This window comes from Carassius gibelio, chromosome A17, assembly GCF_023724105.1.
Source record: "Carassius gibelio isolate Cgi1373 ecotype wild population from Czech Republic chromosome A17, carGib1.2-hapl.c, whole genome shotgun sequence".
Lineage (NCBI taxonomy): Eukaryota > Metazoa > Chordata > Actinopteri > Cypriniformes > Cyprinidae > Carassius > Carassius gibelio.
In genome coordinates, this window is record NC_068387.1 from 23,521,056 (window position 1) to 23,542,970 (window position 21,915).

Below are 21,915 nucleotides of genomic sequence, written 5' to 3' on the forward strand. Positions count from 1 at the left end.
CTACTAATGCAGAAGGTAATTTATGATGAATATTTGTTTTTACTAATTATTATCTGGTCTAAAATACAACTGCAAGATATTGCTCTTATATAGAGTAAAATGTTCGAGTCTTATGTAATTCATATACACTGTCATTCTCATTACATTTAAATGATAGTTTTAAACGATATAATGCAAAGTTGTAATTCAAAACTCTGGTGGCACATATTTGTCCATTTCATTGCCAAGTGTCCCAATGACAGTGCATATGCTTGAGCAGCCCTTCACTGCGGCTGTGCAGTGATTCTCTCTCTCTCTCTCTCTCTCTCTCTCTCTCTCTCTCTCTCTCTCTCTCTCTCTCTCTCTCTCTCTCTCTCTCTCTCTCTCTCTCTCTCTCTCTCTCTCTCTCACACACACTCGCACTGGCTCGGCTGTTCAGATTCCCTGATAGAAGAACCAAGAAAATAATCGTTTATTGATTCACCGCGTCGGACAGCATGGTAAGAACAGGTCTTCTATCACACATCGTTTATAATAGATGTTACAATGATATTTTTAAAACACTTACTGTCAAACTTTTGATTCGCAACTGTCACGTTTTCAGCTCCTGCAGGAATGTAACGCTGCGCTGCGGCGAGGTCTGATTGTATGCGCTCCGGTGGAAGAATATAAAGCTTTATTCGGCTCCATGTTTATTTTGTGGTTACTGAAATTAGTTTTAGTTTGATATGAATCTCTAACTCAGGCCTGAAGCTCGAGGCGGCCATTTTAAGCTAATTTTAGCCGGTGCTTTAATCACTCTGAGCGCGCCTCTCCAACTTTTACTCACTGGCGCTGGAGAAATAAATAAATGATCGGGACTGAACTGATGGACTCCTACGAATTTAATCAGAACGGTTATGCTGTTGCATGCTGTCAGATGTCTGTTGTGTGTCCTGGGAGTGAACTGGTCAACTTGTTCATGATTCAGTAGGATTTAGTGGCCATAGTGTGAGAGAGAGAAAGAGTCGGAGCTCTAACACCAGCTGCTCAAAGCGCGTCAGTGCGCATGCGCCGCCGCTGCACATTAACTTACTGTTAACTACTTCACACTTAACTAGTCATCATTTCAATACTACTAACTGTTACAATAGTTGACACTAGTTGATTTAATAAATATTGAATATATTAAAAACTTACTAAATACTGTTACTAGTGTGTGTGTATATATATATATATATATATATATATATATATATATATATATATATATATATATATATATATCATTATTCTATAATAGTTTGAAAAAAAAAAGTCTTTTTGTTCTTTATATATTCTGAATAGAATTTTTCAATTGATGATAGTAACTTTTAGTCTTACTAGTATTTGTTTTTAAATTCCTTCAAAAACCCTATCAAGTAGCCATTTTCCTAGATGTAATAAATAAGTACATTACTCTAGAAAGTAAAGAAAAATCAGAAGCTGCTTGTATCCATTGAATAGTTTATAGTTAAAGTGGAGTAGAAACTAGGTTGGATATTTTGTTTATTATTTGTCTGATATACTATCATCTTATTTTGAAACCAAAATATATACAAATATTTTAAGTAATTTTGCTTCTCAAATATTTATTTAAAATTAAGAATTTTAAATATTTGTATTAGAAAACAATATGTATTCTTTATTTAATTGCAGTTGTAGTAGTTATTTATATCCAGGATATATACAAGTTAATAGTGTTCACTGTAAAAAAAATTTTACATGGCATTAACTAACTGCTTGATAACTGCTTGGCATTAACTAACTGCTTGATTTCTGGACATCAACTTGAGATTTGAATAGAATTTTCTGTAAAGCTGTTTTGCAATGATTTGCATGGTGAAAAGTGCTATACAAATGAACTTGAATTTAATTTAACATGAATCACTGTTTTGCTTCAATGGATTAATGCTCAGTTCAACTTTCCAGGGGCCTAATTTGGTTTAAGGGTGAAGTGTCATTGATCATGAATCCAAATGTCTTTAAAAAGTCCCAGGAGGAGCTCTCATACTTGTATCGTGGCCCAGGCACCCTGCTATGACTTTGCCTTGCAGCGCGTTTTTTTAATTGCGAGTGAGAGATTTGACTTGTAGTGACAGACCAGCTGCTGTGCACAGAACGTACAAGATCGCTCAATGCCAGTGAGGTGATCCAAATCTCATGGCTTGTTACCTCTAATATTGCCTGGTAGATTCATACAGTATTTATTTTTACTATAGATGTGCATTGTCATGTTATTTACTCTGCTGTTGGAGAGTTTGGACATCCAAGTATGGATCCACAGACTGCTGTTTTCATCAAAACCGTCTCAATCTCATCCTCATCGCAGGCCTCTGGTGTCACAGTCAGTGATGAAGTTATCAGAGTCTTCAATGACATGAAAGTACGGAAGTCTTCGAGCTCAGACGAGGTTAAAAAGCGCAAAAAGGCAGTGCTGTTCTGCCTCAGCGATGACAAGAAGAAGATCGTCGTAGAGGAGGGCAAGCAGATCTTAGTTGGAGACATTGGAGACAGTGTCGATGACCCCTACGCCTGCTTCGTGAAGCTCTTACCTCTCAATGACTGCAGATACGGCTTATACGATGCCACTTATGAAACTAAAGAGTCCAAGAAAGAAGACTTGGTATTTATATTTTGGTACGTAGTCTGACTGGCAAGATAATTATTAGAGTTGCAAAGGGGCTGAAAATTTCTAGGATTTTTGGGAAATGTTCTGCCCCTTTGCAACCCTAAAAAAATAATATATTTATATATATTAAAATATATATATATTTTATTTTTTTGTTTAGCTTATTTATGCATTTTAAAATCATTTATTTTTTTAATGCATTTATTCATGCATTTTTGTACTTTGAATTTTTTGAATGCTAATATTGTTTTCATCTATATAAAAGCTTAAGTTAATAATAATAACTTTGCTCTTTGTTGCTTTTCAATTCTGCTGTCCTCTAACACATGCATGTGCACTGCTGTTTTTAATTACAGGGCTCCTGAAGGTGCGCCGTTAAAAAGCAAGATGATTTATGCTAGCTCGAAAGATGCCATTAAGAAGAAGTTTACAGGTGAGTACAGTCATATTCACCAAGAATACCCAAAATGCATTTTAATAAAACCGATAGTATCTGGATGCTGATATGTGTGTGTGTATATATATATATATATATATATATACACACACACACACATATATATATATATATATATATATATATATATATATATATACACACACACACACACACACACACACACACACACACACACACACACACACACATATATATATATATATATATATATATATATATACACACACACATATATATATATATATATATACACACACACATATATATATATATATATATATATACACACACACATATATATATATATATATATATATATATATATATATATATACAGAAAAAAAATCAATCCCAGTAAGATCAGAAACAAAGAAAGCACGCATAACTTCATATTCACATTGAAACAAAACGCTCCACATTTTGAAATCTAATGCAATCCTGTCTTTTCACAGGTATCAAACACGAATGGCAGGTTAATGGTTTAGACGACATCCAGGACCGCACAACCCTGGCAGAGAAGTTGGGCGGAAACGTGGTCGTATCGCTGGAGGGGAGACCATTGTAAACTCAACAACAGCCATGTGCCATCTGGAATCCACACGCTCTCATCTTAGCAGCTGTCTCTATCATATGATCATGAAGGAATAATCCTAGTTTGTCTTTATTTCATTTTTTTTTTCACATAAAAGAGATCTCATTAACATATGTAAGAAAAGCCTACCAGTTGAATGCTAGCTTACTTTTGCAGTTAGCTTTTATACTTCCCCGAAGAACTTTCTGTATCCCTCTTTGTGTTTTGCCAAACAACAGTAGAAAGCTTGTATGATCAGATATTAAGAGTTGATATCTTTATGATGTATTCACAGAGATCTGCTATTCTGCTGTAAGGGAACTGTATGTGAATGCTGTACATTCATGCCTCACAGCAATGCGTTAACAAGCACTTTACGCATTTGAAACTATTTATTTGAACTCTTCTACCTAATTTGGCTCTTTTGACATGGCGGACACATTTAGTTCATGCAGATAAACAAAGCACTTTTGGTTTTTACACTACCAGATGAAGGAGGACTTTGGGATTTCTTTGTCTGTCAGCCTGGAATAGAAGTTAGCACAGTTTTCATTCCTGTTACACATATGGACATAAACAGAAGGGTTCTGAACTCTTCCACTGCAGCGTTTGATTCAAATGCACCTCTGAACGTGAAGGCCGAGCTGCTTGGAATGACCTGGGTTTTTTTTTTAACACTACATGAAAACACAATATTATCTGTAAAGATGGCAATATTTGCAGCCTGAAGTAAAGCATTGTTTTTGAGATTGAGGAAGGTGCCACTTTGAAATAAAATGTTGTGGCAGAATTCTTGAATGGATTTCTTGGCTCAGTTAAATCGATCTATCTATCCTGTAATGCTGTATATATGCGACTCAAAGGTCAAAATTTACAAAGGTGATTTTATATCACCACATTAAATGTAAGTAAAGTATACTTTTAAGGTTTTTGGAAAATAAAATGGTTTGGTTTAAATAATGTTACATTGTAATTCAGTATAACACCATATGTAAAAATTATAAAAACATGCTTATTTATAATTGTAAATCTATAAAAGAATAAGGGAGCATATTAAATTGTATTGTTTGAAACGAGTAAAAAAAAATATTTACTGACCAATGGGCAAAACTTAGGAACTGAATGATATTTTAGTGAGTGTCTTCTTTAAATCAGGGAAAAGTATGCTTTTTTTTTTTTTGCTCGGAAAACAAAAAATTGCATTTAAATTAAACAGAAAACTATAACTTTTGGAGGGTGAACAGTAACAGTTTAAACCAGTATTATACATTTTTATGCTTAAATGAAACCCTTTAATTTATAAAAGGTCAGTACAAACTTTTTAAATCTGCTTTAGGCAATATTCAAACTTTAATTTTCTGGTTATTGAATGGTTTGTTAGTATTTCAGATTTTGATTCTTTCATATCAATCAAGTAAAGCGTTGAACTCTTATGCATACATCTTTAGATTGGGGGCAGCCGCTGTCTTAAAGCACTTAATAAAGTTGAAATGAGCCTCCTTCACTACTTCTTACAGTAGTGCCAGGCCGTTTCTATGAGCGTGGTCTTGCAGTAGATCTGGGCTTGAGGCCAGTGGCTGCTTTTCCCTTTGGAGAATTTGATCCACAGTCAGGGAGCAATCCTCTGCTGCTCGGCGCTATTTATGGCCAGCATGCTTTTGTGTCTTGTCATCGTTGTCCACAAATGGCAAAACCGAACATGCTTGCAAAGAGCTACAAAAGAGTACAGACTGGACAGTGGTTATAAAGAGCCGTTTTCACTCTTCAGTGAAGTAGCACCAATGAAAGGAAGGTCTCTTAGGGGGCTGCTCTCAAATATCACAGACCATTTTAAAACACAATGTGTAGATTGTTACAAATCTAATCCCTCAAAATCCCTGCCATAAAAGCTCTCGGAAAAGGAAAGTACTGGCCTTCATCTGTGCTGTTGATTATGGTTCAGTTATGAACACAATGCTGTCTCCTCAGGGAAATTTCTAGTAATGCTTATGAAACTAGTTTTTGTGCATGTAGGCATGAATTCTGGGGGTGCAAACCTAGATATTATATGATATGATAGAGACAGATATTCATCTAAAATGGGGTTTTCAATGGCGTATGACAATAATCTAGAGAGTTCATTGATAGCAAATGAGATTCACAGAAAATTACTAATAATAAATTAATAACAAATTACAAAAAAGTTATTAAATTAATAATATACTAAATGTATTATATTGTTTTATATATATATATATATATATATATATATATATATATATATATATATATATATATATATATATATATATAACAAAAAATATAGGAAAGAATACTCTTGTGAAATATTATTACAATTTAAAATAACTTTTCTATTTCAGTATATTTTAAAACATAATTTATTCCTATCATGACAAAGCAGAATTTCAGCATAATTACTCCAGTTTTCAGTGTCACATGATCCTTCAGAAATCATTCTAATGTGCTGATTTGCTGAAAATTCCTTTAATTAATAAAAATGTTGTATAATTGCATTGCTAAATTTTAAATAACCCATTATTATGCATTGCAAAGTGTCTTTCATGTAAGCCCAAATCTCTGAGTCTGGACAAGTGTGCTGAAAATAAACGAATGACCTTGCTCTCCCGTAGATTCTGTGCAGTGAAAGGGTGGATCCACCGCGCTCAGAGTATTGATAGCTTGCTGCTGCAAAGCACGTGAGAATGAGCGACATGTTGTTAAAAACATTTCACTGGCTTAGCCGTTCCTTCTCTTTTAAACTGAAGATCTATTTAAAGGAATGGTTTAAAGGAATAGTTTAGCCAAAGATGAAAATTAGCTGTAGATTAGTTTATTTCAGATCTGGAGAGATTCAGCATTCCCTCATTTGTTCAGCGATGGATCCTCTGCAGTGAATGGGTGCCGTCAGAATAAGAGTCCAGCAGTTGATGAAAACATCACAATAGCTAACCCACAGCACTCGAGTCAATCAGTTAATATCTTGTGAAGCGAAATGCTGTGTGTTTATGAGAAAACAAATCCATCATTACAACATTTTTTACTTTAAATGTAGCCTACCTTCTGGTTAGGAGTCCTGAATCAGGAGAGAAATCTGCACAGATCAAGCACCATTTACAAGACAAAACAGTCCAAAACAAATATGTTGGTGAATTTTGAGTGGACAACACTGACATGTTTTCTTTTTTTTACTGGAGGAAGTGTTATTATGGATTATGAACTCGTATTTTGGCCAAAAGTAACCGTTTAAAATTAAAATGCCTTAATGCATGTTTACAAGAAACATGTTTACAAGAAACAACTCCATCTTTTCACATCACGAGACATTAACTGATGGAGTGGAGTCTGGTGAAATACTTTTGGATTACTGTGATGTTTTTATCAGCTGTTTGGACTCTCAGTCTTACGGCTAACCATACATTTCTCCAAATCTGTTCTGATGAAGAAACAAAATCATCTACATTTTGGATGGCCTGAGGCTGAGTACATATTCAATTTTCATTTTTAGGTGAACTATTCCTGGGATGAAAGGAATGTGAGGAGAGAAAAGTTGCAATGTTTAAAATGTAGTTACAATATTCTAAATAAAAAAAAGACATTGACCATCAGGTTTGCAATGTTTGGATTTTTTTTTTTTCTTTTTTTTGCATGTAGGAACTATGTCATGATTTACTCCTAAACTGGTGTTTTGTTGTTTCAACATCACTTTAACAAAAAATTATAATAATAATAATAACAATATATACACACGTGTACATATATGTTTTGGAACTGATATAAGGCAGCACCAGGCATATGTATGAGGCGCCGTGTAGGATTTAAATCAAACTTCGCTTATCAATACATACATAAAACACGTGCATATACACCTATAAATTACTCGCATATACATGCATACTACTGAATGTTCAAAAATACACGTGAACACTAATATAAAATCGATACCAATACATATAATGTTAGCAATGTATGCATACACACTTGTGAATAACTTGCGTATACATATAAACTTGACACGTGCATACACCTACAGACACTCACATATACACATTAACTTGATCCATGCATATACACCTATTAAACACTCGCACATACATATAAACTCGCTGCATACAAACACAACTGCACATACTCGCACATACATATAAACTTGATCAGTGCATATACACCTATTAAACACTCGCACATACATATAAACTCGATGAGCGCATACACATCCATAAAACACTCGTGCATACAAAAACAATAACATTTACTAACGTATACAGTTCAGATGAGAAAAACATGTGTACATGTATATATGCGAGTGATTTCATATGTGGATGTGCGTGAATTTTCAGTATAAACGGAAGGCATTTCAGTGTAAACGGAAGGCGTTTAAGTGTGAACGAAAGTAACCAAATTTGCAATTATGGACAGGGATCTGTGTCATTCCTAATCGTTTGCTCAGTCATTCAAAAAAAAAGTTTTTAATAACAAAACGAAATCGGAGTGTTATATATATATATATATATATCACACACACATGAACTGGAAGATTCTTGATCAATTTTTTTTTTTTCCCAAAACTGATACATTTAGTAGATAAAATGTACTCTATAGTTAAAAAAAAGGTTGTAAAATGTCTTTATACACTTTGTTTTAGTCTTTAATCATATACTGCATTGTGGTGCACTTTGAGATGAATTGTCCACAGATCATGCTATTTTTTTTTTTTTTTTTTTACAATACCCTTTATTCACGAAACATGTTTTATTAGGTTGTGCTTGATTTGATTACCTTTGATTATCTTGATTTAAAAAATGTGGATTTCAGGAACAGAATATAGTAAAACTGGTTAATAATACAAAGTTTTTTTTTGCATATGATGTTTAACTATTACACTGATAAAGTACACATCCACCATCCCCTGCATCAGATAATAAAAAACTTAAGTTAATTCTGAGAAGGTTGGGTTTACCCATGTCTTCATGTATGTGTGCAGTAGTGGCTCATATATAACTTGAGAATGAGTCTCCCCCATTAGAAGAGCTTCTGCAAACTAGGAACAAAATAACAGGCAGAAGTGCAAGTATCAAACTCTGCTGATTTGTAACATATACATTAATTACAAACAAACATTCTCCACATGAACTGTAGGCTCTCATGCACTTCCATGTGAAACCTTTTTTTAAGGAGAAAAAAAAAAGTTAAATAGTTGTTACTGCATACGAGTCTTTATATATAGTTCTTTATTCTCAATGACACCAAATATCTCAGACACTGAACATTTCATAACACCGGCGAGTTCAAGGACCATAATATCACACTCGTCAGCAGTAAGTTAATTGGCAGTTTCGATCTAGAAAAAGGTGAGAATTTCACAATTTCACTTCTATGCAATCTTCACGAAATAGTCCCAGTCCCACTTGAGCTTAGCCATTTTCAGAAATAAAACACTTTCGCACATGAGTTTAAAATATTCTAGCTGAGCCCCAGCGTGAGTTTCTTTAGGAGACCGTTATTTTAGAATGTACCGCCTTAATGTTTCCATGGCGACGCGTCATGCTTGTCATGTGACAACACAGCCACGATAGATCTGTAATGACACATGGATCGCTTTTATTTTATTTGTTTTGTTCAAAATATTTGCAAACATACTCACTATATTATGAAGTTATGATATTCCGATTCTGTGCAAATAGCTTAAACACTTAATTCTGAAAATGGCTAAGTTCACTAGTGGGACTTAGTTGGGAACACATTTTATATTTTTTAACTAGAGGAAAAACTGTCTCTCTCCCTCTCCCTCTCTGTATGTGTATGTGTTACGTTAACTTGCATAGCGTTTGGAAGTTATTTCGTGAAGACTGCATAAAAGTGAAATTCTCACCTTTTTCTAGATCGAAACTGCCAGTTACTTTACCACTGACAAGTGTGATATCACGGTCCGTGAACTTCGCCCGGCGGATGATCGCATCGTTTGCGGGGTTATTGATGCTTTGTATGCCACCAGGGCTCGAAGGCCGAAACAAAGTGCGCGATTCAGATTGTGTTTCTGACTGCAGGCAGAGACTGCAGGTGAGCAGGCAACACAAACTGATGGTAATTGATCTTATAATAGTGGGCGAAAAAAGAACATTCCGCAAAATGCTTCAGGTGTAGCACAATCCCGGTCCATGATTGCAAATGCGGTATTTAGACAGGTTACTTCCGTACACGCTTAAACGACTTCCTTTTAAACTGAAACGCCTTCCGTTTACACTGAAATGCCTTCCGTTTATACTGAAAATTCACGCACATCCACATATGAAATCACTCGCATATATACATGTACACATGTTTTTCTCATCTGAACTGTATACGTTAGTAAATGTTATTGTTTTTGTATGCACGAGTGTTTTATGGATGTGTATGCGCTCATCGAGTTTATATGTATGTGCGAGTGTTTAATAGGTGTATATGCACTGATCAAGTTTATATGTATGTGCGAGTATGTGCAGTTGTGTTTGTATGCAGCGAGTTTATATGTATGTGCGAGTGTTTAATAGGTGTATATGCATGGATCAAGTTAATATGTATATGTGAGTGTCTGTAGGTGTATGCACGTGTCAAGTTTATATGTATACGCAAGTTATTCACAAGTGTGTATGCATACATTGCTAACATTATATGTATTGGTATCGATTTTATATTAGTGTTCACGTGTATTTTTGAACATTCAGTAGTATGCATGTATATGCGAGTAATTTATAGGTGCATATGCACGTGTTTTATGTATGTATTGATAAGCGAAGTTTGATTTAAATCCTACACGGCGCCTCATACATATGTAGCAGCAAAACAGGTTGAAAAGAAAAACTATTATGTACTGTATATGGTCAGACACAATGAAATGAATAGGCATAAATTACAAATATGCAAGGAATTAAATGCACCTATAGCTTGCGATTAATTTGAGGTTGTTTGATTTTATAAATGTAAATATGCCCTGGGTTTAATCTTATAATGATAAGTATAACACCGCCAAGAAGATGAACTGCAGTGTGGTATAGCATAGATTATTATTCAGTTATCTGGATTCTTGTCATGAAAATAATTATCCAATAGTGCTTGATTATTTCAAACTCATCTGGCTTGAAATATCTAATTAGTGGGGTGTTTGAGTAATAACAGCATCACGCTCCACCAGCAGGTGAAGATCAGCAGCTGTTCTCTCCGTGACTGAAGTGAGTTTGTCGTCCTCTAGTGGTGAATAATCACATCAACACACAATCACGAACCCTGTACTATACAGACTTTGTTAGTGAATGTTTCAATCATAAGTCTGTTTTGAAGTTTGCTATATAAGCTATTTATAACTCGCTTCTTATGCACTTAAATATAATAATAATAATAATAATAATGTATTTTATTTATTCACATAGTAAGGAATATATACATTAATATAATATGTCTTATTACTAATAAATAAAATACATGTATATGTACATAAAAATATAGGAAACATAATAAGAAAATTAAAAAGAAACTTACCCTAAATATAATATAATATAATACATTTATAACAGCAATCGAATAATAATAATATAAATATAATTAAACATTATATATTTTATTAATATATTTACAAAGTGCTTTACAAAAAAATATGTTACAAATATACATTACATTACAATGATTAGATTACATGAATAAAACAAATATATAATAATACAATAAAATATTCAAATGAATATATAATAATAATAATAATAACAATAATATAAAAGCTATTTATTTTATTCATATAATAAAATCAATAAAAGTTTTGCTTATATACAAGTGTAGAGACAAATATACAAAATATCTGAATAATAAAATACCAAGAAAATAAGAGTAAATCCAAACCTATTATATAAATATAATATAATAATATAATTAACATACAGATTTCAATCTAGTAATTGAAAGTAATAATAAAACAACAACAACGACAATGAAAATAATAATAATAATAATAATAATAACAATAATAATGAACATTATTTGATTAATATAATAAAAAAAAACGTTTACAAAACTGATTTACAATGAATATTTTTAGCCTGTATACGTGCATGAATAAGACGACAACAACAAAAATAAGAGTAAAGCCAAATAAATAAATAATAATAATAATATCTAAATTGCTAAATCTAAAAAATCTAATAAATGGTGCAAACCTTTGCTTGAACACTCGAAGCTCCGCCTCTCAGAGCTCGTGCCTCAGTGACGTCACACACTCCGCCACATTCACACTCCACCCGCAGCAGCCATGATGGTGGGTGCTTTTTTCTCTCCCTCCCTCCACCCTTAACATTTACACCTCCAATCCTCCGATGCGTCGAGTAATAGCGAGCATCTGTCGTGTTTACATTCCGACCGTTCGTTCTGATCTCTCTGTGTATCTCTCCACAGCAAGAAGGGCTGGACGACGGGCCCGATTTCCTCTCGGAGGAGGACAGAGGAGTAAGTTTTTTTTTCTTCTGTCCTCATTTCTGCTCTCTGTCCACCTGCCGTGTGCTGTGCATGTTTGTTGTGTGTGTGTGTGGTCAGAGGACGTGTGTATTACTGCTGGTGTCACTGTGGCCCTGTGTGTGTGTCATATTTGAGTCCGTCTGTTCACTTCCTCCTGACAAACCCTATGTATGCACAAAATCTCTAGTGTTATGACAAAACCAGAAACTAGGACAAGAATCCACAAATCCTGTCATGCCATGAACAATCACCTCATCTAGCTGGTTAAATAACCCTGTAAAAGTTAAAGAATAAGCGAACAGTGTGTCATCGAGCTGTGCAAAATATGTAGTCAATGTTACTTTTTACATAATTATGTGACTAATTCTTGTCTGTACAAATTTGAAACAATGTTGCTTTATACTGTAACATCAAATGAAGCAATGTTGCTGTGTTTAGTTGTTACAGTGTTGTTGTAATGGGAGGTATTTTATTTAGATACATCTGACAGTAATGACTGTACTGTAGCCGTACCATGGTACTTTAATGTACACCATGCTACTGTACACAGTACTAAAAGTATTTTTAAGAATACCCTGTTACTTCTATGGCATATTCTCAGTTTTGTAGAGAATGTAGAAAAACTGGGTTTTGAAAAACGTTTAGAATTAAAATAATGTTGCATTGCATTATTATAACATTTACCATAATAACCATAGTTTCTGCCGAAGTGTATTTACTACAAATTTTGTTGCTGTAATATTTTTTTTTTGCAGTTTAATGATATAATATAAAAAAAAAATCTCATTAATTCTATAATATTATAGAATATAATATTACAATATTGTTAGGTAAAAGCTGTTAGCCTGAATGCACTGTAAGTCGCTTTGGATAAAAGCGTCTGCTAAATGCATAAATTTAAATAAGTTAAATTTGTATTTTTAAAATTATAATAATAGCCTAACATTTCAGTACAATACTTGTTTGTTTTAAATGTAATATTTATTATATGTATATTAACTTTTTTTGTTGTTGAGTATTATAGGTTAAATGCATATATTTGCGAATATTAAGAGAATGTGTATATTTAAGGTGCAATTAAAAAAAAAAAAAAAAAATATATATATATATATATATATATATACATATTCATCATTGTAAACTGTTGAAAGTACAAATATTCAATGTTGCCTTGAGAAAAAAATGTTGCTGCAGTCCTTGTCTTCTACTTAAGCGCAACAATATCTATTATAAATGTTTTGTCATTAGATGAAACAAACTTTCTGTGTAATATTGAAAAGCGAAAGCCGTATAGTTGCAGTAGACTCCATCTCCTGTGATCCTCACGGTTTGAGCTATTGATGGTTTTAAATGACACTGTATGTGTTGAATTATTTTAACAGCCAAGGGCAGTGAATGTGGATCTTCAAACCGATGCAACACTACAGGTGGACATCTCAGACGCTCTGAGCGAGAGAGACAAGGTCAAGTTCACCGTCCATACAAAGGTACCCAGCATCAGCTAAAGAAAAAACTAACTATCACGATTGTGTGTTTGTGTCTCCTTATCCACATAAGGAGACACAATTGCATTAATTTATTAAGTGATGATTTATGTTTTTTCCAGAGCACTCTACCTAATTTCAAGCAGAATGAATTTTCAGTAGTCCGACAGCATGAAGAATTTATCTGGCTCCACGACTCGTTTGTGGAAAATGAAGAATACGCAGGTTATATTGTAAGTACTGTTTATTGTATTATCGTATGGTTTAATTAGTGATGTAACAGAATGTTTGCCTGTTAATCGCTGGCCAGTTGTTTGCAATTATGCTAGTAACGTCATTCTTTAATTTGCTTTTGAACTGCATGGGTCGTACTCTCATTTAAACACTACTTCATTATGTGTGTTTGAGAGCAAACGTTCCAGTCAGTCTTGCCAAGGCTGAAATCATTGCTTAGTGTGCTTTTATAGGCCTGGTGCACATGACAAGGTCTGTTGTAGCTTGACGAATCTCATTTTGTTGTAGTTCAGGTGCAAGATAAAAAAAAAAAAAAAAAAAAGGGAAATTATCTATGGTGCAGTTTCCATTGTGGATGTATTGGTTGAAACTATTATTAAGCTAGAAGAGTAAAATGACTAAATTGATGTTTTATATGCTTCATTACTTCTCCATGCCATATTCATTTTGTTTAAACATTTGCAGTCAGTAAGATTGTATTTTTTATTTTTAAGAAATTCATACTTTTTTTTTTTACAGCAAGGAATGTTTATGATGTTAAAAAATTCTAATTTCAATTAAATGCTGTTCTTTTAAACTTCCTATGCCTTAGAGACTTTTTTTTAAATCATGGATTCTACTAAGATATTAAACTGTTTTCAACATTGATGATGATAAGAAAGCAGCTAATCAGCATATTAAAATGATTTCTGAAGAATCATGTGACACTGAAGACTGGCATAATGATGTAAAAATTGAGCTTTGCATCACAAGAATAAATTACATTTTACAATATATTAAATTAGAAAACTGGTATTTTGAATTGTAAAAATATTTCACAATATATTATTATAATATCCATCATTTTCAGCATCAAATAAGTCTTTTTCTATCTGATTTAATATTGTTTCATCAGGGATGCTCAGATTAATACTCAACAAAGAAAGGATCCTGGCACTGACTGCCATTTACAGTATCGTCAAAGCAGGCCTGAACTATTTATAGCTCTTTGCAGTGTGAGCGATTGCATTTTTCATTCAGTGAATGATGATATTATAAATCCCAGAGTCTCATTACCAACTCTGCTCTAAAGGCAAACCGAAACTCTTTTGGGAGTCATAATGCCGATTGATTAGCTACCATAAAGACTTTCTCTGTAGATTCCTCCTGCTCCTCCGAGACCGGATTTCGATGCATCACGGGAGAAGCTTCAGAAGCTGGGTGAAGGTGAAGGATCTATGACCAAGGAGGAGTTCACCAAGATGAAACAGGAGCTGGAGGCGTGAGTTAACCGTCTTCCTTTATGATTGTTAGTGCAGTGCTAGTTGCATGACTTCATTATTAATAATATGAAAATGTGTTGCAGTGAATATCTGGCCATCTTCAAGAAGACTGTGGCAATGCATGAGGTCTTTCTGTGCCGTGTTGCTGCCCACCCCGTCCTGCGCAAAGACTTGAACTTTCATGTTTTCTTAGAGTACAACCAAGACGTAAGTGTGCCATTTTTAACATTTATTGTTCTAAAATGTTTGGAAATTGTAAGTACAAGTACAATAAGTGTTATTACTTTTATGTAGTATTTATGTGTTGTTATTATGCATGTTATTATTTACTATATTTTAACCATAGTTTTTTTTTTTAAGACAATGAATCGTGTATATATTAAATATTTGATAATGAAAATAACTGTTGTTTTATTTTCTGCAGTGAATTAAAAATATTAAATATTACCTAATATGTCTCCTATATATATATATAAAGAACATTTAATTGTTCATTTACCCTTCACTTGTAATTACAGCTGAGTGTACGAGGGAAAAACAAGAAGGAAAAGCTGGAGGATTTCTTCAAGAACGTGGTGAAGTCTGCAGATGGGGTTCTTGTGGCTGGAGTAAAGGTCAGTTCAGTCTGAGGCCTTCTTCCCAAATCATGTGACTGTTTTATGTGACTCTACTTTAGAAGTTAGGGGGTGGAGAGAGGCCACGACGACTAAGAAATGATTTACTTTGGCTTGAGCTGCTTTGTGTTTAGCTGTGGGTCGAATGATGGTTTATGACTCCCTGGTGAACGCTTCACTAGTGGTGGAATGCACAGTGGCCAAAACCAAAAACAGCCAAAAATACATTATGGTTCAAATGTTTGGGGTCATAAGAAGTATCTTATGCTCATCTAGGTTACATTGTGTTGTTCAAAAATACAGTATAAAAAAGAAATCTATTTTATATATATGTATGTATGTATGCATGTATGCAATGCATGCATGATTTTTTTTTTTACTATTTTTAAACAACACAATGTAACCTGGATGAGCATAAGAGATAAATAAACAGTTCAAAATAACAGGATTCATTTGAAATACAAATCTTTTGTAACATTATAAATATTATCTTTACTATCATTTTTGATTAATTTAATGTGTCCTTGCTGAAAAACCATTAATTTCTTAAAATAAAATAGAAATCTTAGTGACTCCAAACTATTGAACAGCAGTTTACATTGTAGTAAAGCTGCCAAAAACATCCATTTCATCATGTTTCTCAACATTCATTCATCTCTTCATGAGAATATTTTTGCATTTTACTAAACAGTCTATTTATTTCGTTATTTATTGATTCATTTTTTTTATCACAGGACGTTGATGATTTCTTTGAACATGAGAAGACATTCCTTTTAGAGTACCACAACCGTGTCAAAGACGCGTCTGCCAAATCTGATCGAAAGATCAGATCTCACAAAAGTAAGCTTTTCTTTTCTTTATCTTATTTTTATGGGTGAATGCGTCACATTTATAAATGCTTCTGGGTCACATAGGGCTGCAAGATAAATGGACATGAATTCAGAAATATGTTTTGGTCATTCACATCATTTTTTTGCATCAAGTGTCTTTCCAATTCCGAGCCAAATGTTTGGTCTTTCCATATGTGCCGTGAGTCTTATTGGCACAACACTGATGAGCAGAATGCTGTGAAACAGTGTTAAGTGTCGTACCATTGAATGTGTGAAACACTGACAGCATTTCCTCATGTAGAGATCTAACAGGACATGTGTTTCAGATGCGGCGGATGATATCAACAGAATCGCCTCCACGCTGTACACCTTAGGAACCCAGGACTCCACAGATCTGTGCAAGTACGACAGTGATTTCCCATGGAGCTCGGAAAGGGAATGTTTCAGGGGCTGTTCACACTGAATGCGTTTTTCCACTCCACTCCACTACTTTTGCATTGTTTTCCATGTAAACATGTCTGTTGCACTCACTTCTCATGACTGTGTGACAATCTAAAAACACGCCGTTCAAGTTTAAAAAAGTAAAACTTTTTTTTTTTTTGTACCTTGTATTTTTAAAGCAAAAATGTGTGAATGGCCCCTTAGTCTTTTTAGATTGGTTAATGGAGTCAAATGTTTTACTTGCTTTTTGTTTCGTTCCCTCCTAAACAGATTTTTCTTGAAAGTATCAGAGCTTTTTGAGAAAACACGGGTAAGCATTTCCAGTTTCATAGAAATATTAACATGGATGCGTTATAAATAATTTAGTGTTGTCTTAAGTTTAATCCTTAATTTTTAAAATCATATAACATTTAAAATGTTATGTCATAATATGAATAAGAACCATTCATTACATTTTATAAGAAAAAATATAGTTAAACTATGATCTTTATTAATTTCTATTAATCTATTATTATTAATTAACACTGTGATTTTTAACCAATATAATTTTGATTGGTACATACTGAAATTAACATTAACTCAGATTTATAAATGTCATAGCAGAAATATTCATAGTTATTAATCAGTGATATTTTAGTATTATTTACATACTATATAGAATGTATATTTGTATTCATATTTTAATTATATTTTAGTTTTAGTTACATGCTTTTGTCATTTTTATTAATTATTTATTTTTTATATTTAGCTTTATTTTTAATTCAGTTTTTTTCCATTTTTGTTTAATATTTAAGATTAAGTTTTGATACAGAAAACCATTTTTAATGGTATTAATGATAACAACAAAATATTTAAGATTCTGCATTATTACTTGTTCACTAATCAAATGTACATTTGTTACATAAAGGTCTTGTTCATTTGTTTTTAATCATGTATATTTAATAATAATAATAATAATAATAATAAATTGTTCTTCAAATTTCTAATTTAAAAAGTGTATAAGAAGATTACAGTTTTTAAACCCTTTTGTGACTACCTTACTCTCTAAGGTGTAGAGAAGTTCATTTGTTCATTGGTTATGTCTAACCTCAGCAGTTTTTTTTCTCAAAAGAGAAGGCAGAATGTGATGAATCAGAGAGTTGGGGGCTTTAGAGTCACTCACCTCTTCCTCTGTTTCCTGTGCAGAAAATTGAAGCGCGTGTGGCGGCGGATGAGGATTTGAAACTTGCCGACTTGTTGAAGTACTACCTCAGAGAGTCACAAGCCGCTAAGGTAGAGATGTGTGGTCAGCATGTTGAACTGGCAGCTGGTCATTAGAGGACTTTCCTTCCGGCATTAGTGAGTGATTTGTTGCTGTAGCCCTGGGATTCAATGTAATTAAGCAACAGAAGTGATTCTGACTTGACTGTCTGAGGCAGAACAGTGTCCTCTTGGAGTATAAGATTCAGTTTAATACAATATTGACTGTTTGTTGCAGAGGATTGGTCTTCTGCTATTCATAGTTTCTGCTTCTTGGCCCCGTTTAAAACACTTTTTTTAGATTATGTGTGTTTTCTTTCTTTGTAAACTGCATTATCTCTTCCACAGGACCTGCTGTACAGACGAGGAAGAGCATTAGTTGATTATGAGAACGCTAATAAAGGTCTGGACAAAGCCCGAGCTAAAAACAAGGACGTCCTACAAGCAGAAACCACGCAGCAAGTGTGCTGTCAGAAGTTTGAGAAAATCTCTGAATCTGCAAAACAAGGTAATTCATATGTATTATTCAAACAGTGACTTCAGTACAAGACTACTTGATATCGTTCCCCAATCAGACGCAATGTAATAAAAGTTGTTCTTCCTTGTAAACTGGCACAGCCAATTGCCATTGGTTGAATGCTTGGTTTTAGTAGGCGTCACACTTGTTGGCTCCGCCCACTGTTATGTCATTGGTCCAAAATCCGACTCCACAGATCTGATCCGTTCTGATTGTCTCATTTCACACTAGGGCTGAATAATCAAAATAAAACTAAAATAAACCTAAATTAAGATATTGCTCAATGCTGTTATCAAATTGCTACTATAAAAAGCTACTATTGCTATTATGAAAGGCCATGTTTTAATTAAAGGGGTCATATGATGCGTTTCGAGTTTTCCGTTCTCTTTGGAGTGTTACAAGCTGTTTGTGAATAGATAAGATCCATAAAGTTGCAAAGACTAAAGTCTCAATCCCAAAGAGATATTCTATTTAAACATTAAGACTCATCCACACCCTCCTCAAACACCTCGTTTAAACACGCCCCCCATGTCTGCTTCACTTTGTGGGAAGATTTGCATAACACCACCCATATGTTTACACTAAGAATGAAGGTGTAACTTTGATTTTCGCTGTAGTATTGTTGTTGCCGCCGCCATGTCGTGGAGACACTGTTTCGTTGTGAAAGCGAAAATACTTTGTTTGGTCTTCCAAAAGAGGACACAACTAGAAATCAGTGGTTAAGTTGTATTTACAACACTGTTCCAGAACAGTTCAACCCAAATATTCTGATGTGCGCAGCAGTTTTACGGGAAAAGTTTCCTGATCCTGGTAGTAGAATATAATGCCGGCTGATTTGACTCTCAGTCTGTAAGTATACGTTTTCATATTTAAAGAATTTACCACTGATGATTCAAACGCGAGTTTTCAGCAGTGTAGATTAGCACTTGTTGTTTGTCATGTCTCCAAACACAAATGCAGACATGGTTTTATGTTTGTGCCACGTTGCAACACAACTCGTAAAAAGACAGTATAAATCATTATAATCCCTAATTTTGTCCCAACTGGATGCAACAAATACCTCGTTTATAATATTGAGTTTAATTGTTTTTGTTTTTCTCGTCACACCCGGACACAACATCACAGTATGTTAAGGGGCGTATCATTTCCATCACACGCTTGAGGCACTCTGCCAATAACAATACACTGGATAGCTTGCCAATCAGAGCACACCTTGCTTTTCAGAACGATGAACTTAAAAAAAAAAAAATCAATGCACTTCAGAAGGCGGGGCATAGAGGAGCAGCAATGATGTACAGTATGTGGAAAATAATGTTATTATTATTTTTTTTTACCTAGAACCGTGTAAACACATTGCATTACACATAAAAGCGTCTGCTAAGTAACTAAATGTTAATGTAAATACACAAATTAATGTTCTTTTTTTAGAAACATCATATGACCCATTTAAATAAATATATGCAAAGCATATTTTGCGAAGCATGTGAGCTTCTCCGAGACTAAATACGTCACAAGAGATAAGTCTGTCATTTTCACTGCAATATCCAGTTATAACACCTTGATTAAACATTACAAGGTCAGAACAATTTTTTTTTTTTAATGAAATAAATGCATGGCTGAAATGTTCAATTAGATGTATAACATGCATTTAGAAAAATAAGAAGCAGAAATTTCATTTCTTACTGACTTACTGATGATTCTTTGAGGTTTTCTGCTTGATGGTTGAACATTTGAAAATTATTTGTGTAGTAACTGTATAACTGTAAAATTTTATACTGTATATCTTTATTATTATTATATTTAAAAAAAAAAGTATTTTACGGAGATGTATCACAACAATAATATTTCTTTAATATTTTTATTTAGTAATCTGCCTTTTTTTTCTCAGAAAGATCCATTTTCTTTTTAATGTGTTATATTGCTTTTGACCTCAGATGGCTCTTGGGAGTCACTTTGGATAAAAGCACTACATTTCTTTTAGTTTTGCTCACTAAATATTAATGCTTGTGTTCCATTCAGAACTGATAGATTTCAAGACACGGCGAGTAGCAGCGTTCAGAAAGAACTTGGTGGAACTGGCCGAGCTGGAACTGAAACATGCCAAGGTTTTCACTCACTTCATACTCCGACTCTTCAGTGATGTCAAACTCATGTATTGTTTGTTCATGATATGCTCCGATCTCTCTCCAGGGGAATCTACAGTTGCTGCAGAGCTGTCTGGGGGTCCTGAAAGGGGACACTTAGGTCCTCAAGCCAGGTTCTCCATATAGGGCTTTCCCTGCTTTGGTCTCGTCTTCATTCAGAAGATGGAGGAGAGAACATACCTGGGGTCAGTTTGTCTAAAGAGACGTCTGTACTTACCACCACCAGAGACACCATACTCCCTCCACAACCCCCCTAAAGTGAGGCAGTCCACTGTGGAAGATCACCTGATCCACACCGCACAACATATACGAGTTCTTCATTTAATCACACATTTTTAACTTTTCATTGTTAATTGTTTTCGCTACATCATTCTGGTTTCGGCAGTTTTTGTCCTGTTTGTTTGGTTTCGCTTGGTTCTGTTTTCCCTGTTGTAAATCTTCAAATTTAGTTTTGGTGATCTGTGTGTGGATGCTGCTCCGATATCTTGTTCGAGTTGAGCTGATTGTTATTACAATTAAAGTGTATGGTCACTCAAAGCCTTGTACATGTGTTAGTTTTCATCGTATAGCTATGGATCATTGTAATGGACTCATTTTCTGCAAAGCCGTGTATTCCTTTTTTCTTTCCTGACAAATAATGCTTCAGTATGTTTGCCTTAAAATGTAGTTTCATATGACAATGTAAAAAAAAAAAGATAAAAAAACATACATGGATGCATTTTTTTCCCCTAGATTTTTTAAGTGCACTGTATATGAATGTTTCTTTTTCACAATATGTGACCAAAGCTTCCATTTATTCAGATGGAGAAATGCTGAGATAAACGCTGATAACAATGAGAAAATGACCATGAAAATAACAAAAATAAATGATGCTGTTTACTTTAAATGAGATTTTTTTTATGTCAACAAAAAAACTAATTATTTGAATTAATGGACACATTAAATAAAGGCTGTGTTCGCTTCCTGCCAATATACTTTTTTATCTTATACACTGGGATTTCTTTAATACAATCAA

General features: G+C 33.8%; 2 protein-coding genes across 2 annotated transcripts; both read left to right on the forward strand.

The window, feature by feature from the left end:
* The first annotated feature begins 342 nt into the window (after positions 1-342).
* Positions 343-4,450, forward strand: LOC127933615 (cofilin-2). Its single transcript, XM_052530703.1, has 4 exons — positions 343-479; positions 2,330-2,637; positions 2,986-3,062; positions 3,542-4,450. Exons 1-4 carry the CDS (start codon positions 477-479, stop codon positions 3,652-3,654), a joined length of 501 nt encoding a protein of 166 aa, XP_052386663.1. The 5' UTR covers positions 343-476; the 3' UTR covers positions 3,655-4,450.
* A 7,406-nt stretch (positions 4,451-11,856) lies between these two features.
* Positions 11,857-21,786, forward strand: LOC127933328 (sorting nexin-6-like). The gene is made up of 14 exons (XM_052530242.1): positions 11,857-11,938; positions 12,076-12,126; positions 13,518-13,622; positions 13,742-13,852; positions 14,993-15,114; positions 15,199-15,322; positions 15,634-15,729; positions 16,464-16,569; positions 16,886-16,961; positions 17,271-17,310; positions 18,186-18,272; positions 18,588-18,747; positions 20,776-20,861; positions 20,947-21,786. Exons 1-14 carry the CDS (start codon positions 11,933-11,935, stop codon positions 20,998-21,000), a joined length of 1,224 nt encoding a protein of 407 aa, XP_052386202.1. The 5' UTR covers positions 11,857-11,932; the 3' UTR covers positions 21,001-21,786.
* Positions 21,787-21,915: the final 129 nt, after the last annotated feature.